The following is an 8086-nucleotide window of genomic DNA, read 5'->3' as shown; positions in this document are numbered from 1 at the left end:
TTTTTGCTCATTTTTGCTCGATATCCATAAATATATATAGAATTTTAGTTTGGATGGTACGGAAACCTACGTGCGCGAGTCCGACTCGCCACAAATACTTGTTTGTGAAGAAAAGATGGATGGATTTCCTGAAAGATGACATGAATAAGAAGGGAGCGAGTGTGTCAGTTTGACGAGTGACAGGGAGGAATGGAAGCTCATTTCATCCGTATATGAGGAACTACCCCGGTCTTTCAACCAATTACTAAAAAAAATTCAAGAGATTAACGTATTGTCGGGTGACATGACACCCCTTTGGTAAGTTTCTGGTAGACTTTCTGCTTTGACTACCCGTAACAAGTACAAAAGATGATCAAATGACAACCGGGACTCACGAATTTAACGTCCTAAGCAGAGGATCTCATCATGACCCACGGATCGACGCCAGGTGTTGCTTAAACATATGGAGCTTCTTGCCCGTTCTTATCCATAGGAAGCAATGGAATAAGGAATTGTCGATTTACAATTTTGACGTTCATAATATGTGCTTGTAAAGGCCTAAACGAAATAAAATGTTATGATTTTGACCATATGATCGATCGAGCGGCTATTACTTAGCTAAACACTCTTGATGATGATAAACTAACCTGTATAGCTATGATGACGGTGTCGTTCTGCACTGGTCCGAATATATCTTCATTGTAAATGATCTGCGCCTCATTGTTCCTCTGGATGGCTCGCCTGATTTCTGTTATATTCTTAGTTGCTATGCGCTCTGTGGAGTTCACTGGAAGCAGAGAACAATTTCATTAAGTTAATCCATATCTTTGTGGCCTAGTGGGTGAAGCACCGACCTCATAAGCATGAGTGTGTGAGTTCGATTCCACGTCAGGAAAGTAGCAATGCAACTTTTCTAAGTTTGTATGTACTTTCTCAGTATATCTTGGACAACAAATATCGATTAAAGGTGAAGGAATACATTACATCTCAAGGAAACCCTGGATATTTGTACGGTAGACCGCACATCAGTGGTAACTGTCATGCACCTTAACACAATAGAAATAAGTACGATTTTCCTATAAAACTGTTACCACTGACTTGAAGTTGACTGTACGAACAAATGCACATGATGTCTAGTGGCTAACTTCAAAATTGCAAAGCCACGTGGCGTAAACGGTACTGTTTAGTAAGGTTGCCAACGTCAGACGTAGGACAGATAAATCGGACCGACTTTTTGTGGACTATCTGACTAGGATTTTCTGACCGACTTTTTTTAAGACGTTACTATTGCTATCAGTGTGTTCTACTTTTCTCCGACAAAAAATTGGTCACCGATCATGCGTAGTCTATCTTTTCCTCACCTGTGGAATTCCTGGGATGTACCGTGAGGTACTTGTGTAGCTCCGGAGGCACCAGAGCGAGTACCTGCTCCGAAGTGTCGTTCCCATTCATCAGCTCTTCTGAAATCAACCGTATTGCATTGACTTTAAGGTGCATTTTCAACCGACATGTCTTCAAGGAGTTTGAAACATGAGAACAGGTTTTGGGAGATATGAAAATAGATTTGATGATGTATTGAATAGGGTTGAGATTTGATTGTGCTGTTTGTCAGTTGTAACTTTTTAGGGATTAAACACATTTATAGCTGTTCCTAATACTCGATCTGTTAGGCACCGCCGACTTGTTTATTCACATATTAACAATACATATAAAAAACTATCCCAGAAAAACATCTACCTGTTAATTTGCTTACTAGAGATATAATTCCATTCCCATTTCCTTTAGTTACATTAATTGAATTTCCAATTAGAAAAGTTTGTGACCTTCATCGTCATCATTAATTGAAGAGCCCAACTCTTGTCGGTGCAGCTCCTTCCATTTACACCTATCTAGCGCTAACTCCTGAACTTCCTTATACGTCACAACCTTCACCTTTTCTTTAATTTGCTTGATGTAGCTGTACCTTGAACGACCCCTTCCTCTCTTTCCTTCGACCTTCCCTTCCACGATGTTTCTGATAAAATCGTCGTGTCGTATAAGGTGTCCCATCATTTTTCCCCTCCTGTAGACCTCCTTGAGACCTTAGTGAGATAATTTTATTCCGATTCTCTCAAGAAGCGAGTGAAGCCATAGAAAGATAATTGTATTAAAATATCTGTCACACACTTGTGAAATATTTGTGTGAAGTGTGTCAAGTACTCGAAAATAACGTAAACTCGGCTTACTGCCAGGCAGACGCCAATTATTTAGATTTTAGGTTAAACACAGAAGTACTGGAATTCTTCTGACTGACCTGTTATTATACAGCGGTTTCTAGTGTTAATTTACCTATAGCAGATAACTAATACTGAGTACTAACATCGGATGTCAGTAACCTTTATCAGCCAATACTGGAGACAGAATTTTGTAATTAAACCGTTACGCTTTAAATTTATTTTAATACAATATTTAATTTCAACAGGCCTTTCGAAATCGCAAATACACCGAGGATTGACTCAATTCAAAATTGGTAAAAGCGCCATCTATCGATTGTTTACCACAAACTGCGAAACAGCACACTCAATCTCAAACTTATTTAATGGGAAGAAAAAAAGAACAGAAGAGACTAACCTCCCCACTCAGAGACATTTAATGATTACTTAAGTCACTCCTTAGTGACGGAATGTCATACAAATCCTTCGCTAAGGAATGGCTTAAGTAACTATTAAATGTCTCTGAGTGGGGACGTAAGTTACTTAAAGTTACACACACATAAGTTTGCATCAAAAATTTGGTTTTAGGGGGTTTGTTCCATTTAACTATAACGATAACCAAACCATAACCAGCCGTGTTTGCTGAACTTTGGTCGAATCGGTGACCACTAAAAATGGTTCGGTTATCGCTATCCTTAAATGGTGCAACTCGCCGTAATACTAGTTAGCTGCGGATTTCAATAAGCGATCCATCCGCTGTTTTGTGATAAGAGATTGAATTTTGATACTAGCTTCATATAAAACACGCAAAATTCAATCTCCAGTTGCAAAACTACGGACGGATCCGTTATTGAAATCCGCAGCAAATCATCTGAGATAGTGAATAACACAAAGTAATATTAGCATTACCGAAGAAAATACCCTGAAATATCACCAATAAAAAGGTTTTACAGAAAATATTTACAAGCTAACGTATTACAGTGGATAAGTAGTTGACACCAGAACAGTCGAAGAAAAAATCTGACATTTCAGTGACCTGTTAACATTTAATTATAAATCACTACATAGTATAAAAAAAATAAAAAATCGGTAAAAAAACTTTTAAGTTAAACGGTTTTATCTTATGTGCACTGAAAACTAGAAAATAAAAAAATAGTTACTTACCTGTCAACCTACGTAGGTGGTCCCGGTCATATTAAACTAAAATAAAAACGTGGGGCCCATTAACTATTGCTGTAGTACTTTCTTCTAGAGGTATAATAGGTGTGGATTGCATCGACTTACTATAATCGTAACTGGAGATTTTGACAATCAATAATCAGCCGTAGCGGCTTCACCAGCGAACGCCGAGCTCATGATCTACCAAAGTATAAAGATATGCTTTGCCATAGGTAGGATTTCACAGGGGCCCCACGTTTTTATTTTAGTTTAATATGACCGGGACCACCTACGTAGGTTGACAGGTAAGTAACTATTTTTTTATTTTCTAGTTTTCAGTGCACATAAGATAAAACCGTTTAACTTAAAAGTTTTTTTACCGATTTTTTATTTTCTAGTTTTTAGTATTTAATGAAAATGCGTACCGAATATTCCTCATTCTATCTAATTCATTTAGTGTATCATTATTACACGGTCTCTTACCTGACAATTTATTACAATCTAATTCCTCAATACATAGCCCTTCCAGATACTTTTTTTTTTAACAACCCCAAAAATCATCACATGACCTCTCCTGCTGTGGGTCAGCAGCGGTGAGGGAGTGTCAGACTCTTGACTAGAAACCGTTTTGTTCCGTCGTAGGCCTTTTATGTACCAGGGCCGCGGTAACTCTTTCGAACAATCTCGCAGCCCAGGCAGGCCTTGGCCCTGTTGGGCCCCGCTGGAGTTACTGACAGTTTTCTACTTGTGAAGCCCTTTCATTTGATACCCGTATTGGTGGGATTGATAAAAAATTGTTATCAGCCATTTGGTAGCGGCGGCCATCTTAGATTTCAATTTTGCATAGTAAAGTAAAACCCATGTTGATGGGATTTATAAAACTTAAGTTATCCGCCATTTTGCAGAGGCCGCCATCTTGGATTTTAATTTTATATAGTACATTGTATTCTCCTGGTTGAGAACTTTCATTTGATACCCATATTGATGGGATTGATAAAACCTACGTTATCCGCCATTTTGTAGCGGTCGCCATCTTGGATTTCATTTTTTATAGTAAATTGTATTCTACTTGTTGAGTCCTTTCATTTGATACCCATGTTGATGGGATTTATAAAACCTAAGTTATCCGCCATTTTGTAGCGGCCGCCATCTTGGATTTCAATTTTTTATAGTATATTGTATTCTGCTTGTTGAGCCCTTTCATTTGATACCCATATTGATGGGATTGATAAAATCTACGTTATCCGCCATTTTGTGCCGGCGGCCATATTGGATTTACAATGTTATTGATATTACTATATTGTATTGTCATCGGAATTAAAGGTGTATACAAAATTTCAGATTAATCGGTTGACAGGAAGAGGGTGAAATTTGAATTACTAAATTTGACCCAAGAATGAATAAATAAAACAAACGGGGTAAGCTAAATAAAACCGTTTAACAAAGTCGCTTTTTCTGTCCCTATGTCCCTTTATACGCTTAATTTTTTAAAACTACACAACCGATTTTCATGCAGTTTTTTTTTAATAGATAGAGTGATTAAAGAGGATTTATATTATATTAAGATTTATATTAATATCTGACAGTCACCCTTCGACATCCTGGGGTCAACTATAGTACAGAAATTTCAGTTCAAAAGGTTCACAATAAGAATGATATAAAAAAAACACAGAAGTAAATATATCAGCGGTTTTCAGTATAACCACAATGAGGACAGTAGGAAACAATATTGAAAAAAACACGTTTAAAACAATGAAACAAACAAAATACAGTTGTTATTAATATATAACAATATGTTTTACTTTTAATGAACTATGTATATAAAATAAGAGAATTGTAGCAGACTACAGAGTGGCGTTGTGAGTTTTGCAAGTGAACACTCTCGATGCGAAATTATCAAACAACTTAATTACGGAGCATTAATTTAAGAACTGCTTATTTGATAAAGCTGTCATCGGCTTTTGGTCGTATTATAAACGCGCTCACTCATGACATAACAAGTTATCCGTCAAAATGAACGAAGGTGTAATATTCAAATGATGTATTTCTTGTGACGACTCTTAATTTCATCCGAGCCTTTTTGCCAACCATTTTGGAGTCGGCTTCCAGTCTAACTGGATTCAGCTGAGTACCAATGTTTTACAAGAAGCGACTGCCCTATCCGACCTCCTCAACCCAGTTACCCGGGCAACCTAATACCTCTTGGTTAAGACTCTTAATTCCAGCTTTGTTATAATTACGTATCCAGAGCGTTAATTTACAAAACCCGGAATCAGCACTCTGTAGTCTATACCCAACAGAAACATAAACATTAAAAGCCAACCGGCTGGATTTATTTACGTGCTCGCTGAGTGACTTCACTGTAGTCGCGCACTAGGGTGGTAAGCTACGAATCTAGTTAAGTTTGTATGTGTTGATTTATTTACGTGCTCGCTGAATGACTTCACTGTAGTCGCGCACTAGGGTGGTAAGCTACGAATCTAGTTAAGTTTGTATGTGTTGATTTATTTACGTGCTCGCTGAATGACTTCACTGTAGTCGCGCACTAGGGTGGTAAGCTACGAATCTAGTTAAGTTTGTATGTGTTGATTTATTTACGTGCTCGCTGAGTGACTTCACTGTAGTCGCGCACTAGGGTGGTAAGCTACGAATCTAGTTAAGTTTGTATGTGTTGATTTATTTACGTGCTCGCTGAGTGACTTCACTGTAGTCGCGCACTAGGGTGGTAAGCTACGAATCTAGTTAAGTTTGTATGTGTTGATTTATTTACGTGCTCGCTGAATGACTTCACTGTAGTCGCGCACTAGGGTGGTAAGCTACGAATCTAGTTAAGTTTGTATGTGTTGATTTATTTACGTGCTCGCTGAGTGACTTCACTGTAGTCGCGCACTAGGGTGGTAAGCTACGAATCTAGTTAAGTTTGTATGTGTTGATTTGTGATGTATGTGTTTGTATTGTATTGATTTGTTATGTATGTGTTTTGTATGTGTTTTTAGTTTAGTCTAGAATAAATTAATAAGAACCCATCTGCCGCATTAGGCAAGTCCTGTAAGGGTAGATGTAAGGTTGTGTATAAATAAATACATAGATTGTCCATCAGACAAATAATAATTTATCTGACTTTTCTTTTATACAAAGTTAGCGACAAATATAAATAGGTGTATAACTCGATTTTCTTACAAAAAGGTTTTATACATTGAGACAGTTGTGTAAAAAAAAGAAACAACACATACAAACAAACATAAGAAAAAAAACAATAAATAAATTAAAAAATAAACCTTTGTATGGCAATTGCGTTAGTACAGAATCCAATGTCATGTTAGTATCAGAATTATTGTTATCTGCAAAATTGTAAAGAAGAATAATTAATTTAATTAAGAAAAAAATATGGCGGATTCCTTAAATTATTCTAGAAGTGTACAAAACTTTTATATAGGGAACCTATGTATTGCACCGACGCGACGCCAACAATTCGACCTACCCGAATCTGTCAAATGTTACCAATCGAACATCATCATCATCATCATCATCTCAGCCATAGGACGTCCACTGCTGAACATAGGCCTCCCCCTTAGATCTCCACAGATACCTGTTGGAGGCGACCTGCATCCAGCGTCTTCCGGCGTCCTTTATGAGTTCGTCTGTCCACCTTGTCGGTGGACGTCCTACGCTGCGCTTGCGAACATCAACCTTCAACAATTGTGATAAGGTTGAAAATCTATTGAAGTTTACAGATTGAGGTAGGCTCATATCGTCTGCACCTGGGACAGTTTTTTTTTTATAAGCCTGGGTGTCTACTTTGTACAGATTGCCCCATATTCATTTGGTAGCTCCTAATGACCGTAGCCATAGAAGAAATTAAATAATAGAAAATTACAGTTGCAATTTTATAAAAGAGAAGATAAGTAATCTGCTTATTTTGTGTTAATTAGAAATCCCAATGAATATGATAAAAAAATAACAAATAAAATTCTAGAATGGCAGTCTGATCAAAAATATACCCATGAACATGAACAAATAGGTAGTTAAAAAAAATACTTAACGAAAAAAAAACTTAAGAAAGTAAATAGAATTGAAGTCTGATCTTAAAATTGCCCAAGAAAATTAACAAAAAGTTTACAAACTTCAAAAAAATTAAATAAAAACCTTCTACTTTGTAGTCATGTTTATTTGTGAGCAACATCCCTTGCAATGGAATACCATAATCATTGTCTGAAATTTCAACAAAGAAAATTATAAAAATAACAAATAAAAACCTTACAGCCAATTTTGTGTAAATTCCTAAATGAATCTTGGAAATATGGCTCATTTTATATGTATGTTATTATTGTCTACATAGTATCATCATCTCCCGAGCCTTTTCCCAACTATGTTGAGGTCGGCTTCCAGTCTAACCGGATGCAGCTGAGCACCAGTGTGCCACAAGGAGCGACTACCTGTCTGGCCTTCTCAACCCAGTTACCCGGGCAAAAAAGTAATAATAAGTAGCAAGAAAGAAAGTTCTGTTTTGCTTTTAGCATAACTCGCTAAGTTTAGTGTTACTAATACTAACTTTGTACTATAATGGCGCCCACGGCCGATTTTGGCCACGGCGGCTATTCTTACTTAGGGAGATCAGCCAGCTGCGCAGGACATATTATAGTGCACGAGCATTTGCTTGGACACAGGTGCACTCACTATTCCTCACTCTCATAACCCGATGGGACGGTAATCCGACACCACCGAAGAGAAATCAGGCGCCGGACCGATATTAACGT

General features: G+C 37.3%; 1 protein-coding gene across 5 annotated transcripts in view; it reads right to left on the bottom strand.

Moving 5' to 3' along the window:
• The window catches only part of LOC124644581 (alpha-1,6-mannosyl-glycoprotein 2-beta-N-acetylglucosaminyltransferase-like), a 78195-nt gene that overhangs the window by 19127 nt on the left and 50982 nt on the right, over window positions 1–8086 (bottom strand). For 2 of the 5 annotated variants that reach the window (XM_047184047.1, XM_047184049.1), the window contains exons 3-5: window positions 6608–6670; window positions 1341–1439; window positions 627–766 (exon numbers count right to left, since the gene is read on the bottom strand). In XM_047184047.1, the coding sequence (XP_047040003.1) occupies window positions 627–766; window positions 1341–1439; window positions 6608–6670 (302 nt within the window). The remainder of the gene's footprint in view (window positions 1–626; window positions 767–1340; window positions 1440–6607; window positions 6671–8086) is intronic. The other 3 variants (XM_047184050.1, XM_047184051.1, XM_047184048.1) reach the window with 2 other exon arrangements.

The sequence above is a fragment of the Helicoverpa zea genome, chromosome 30, assembly GCF_022581195.2.
Source record: "Helicoverpa zea isolate HzStark_Cry1AcR chromosome 30, ilHelZeax1.1, whole genome shotgun sequence".
Taxonomy (NCBI): Eukaryota; Metazoa; Arthropoda; class Insecta; order Lepidoptera; family Noctuidae; genus Helicoverpa; species Helicoverpa zea.
Note: the sequence above shows the minus strand (reverse complement) of the source record. Positions and strands in the feature narration are given on the sequence as shown.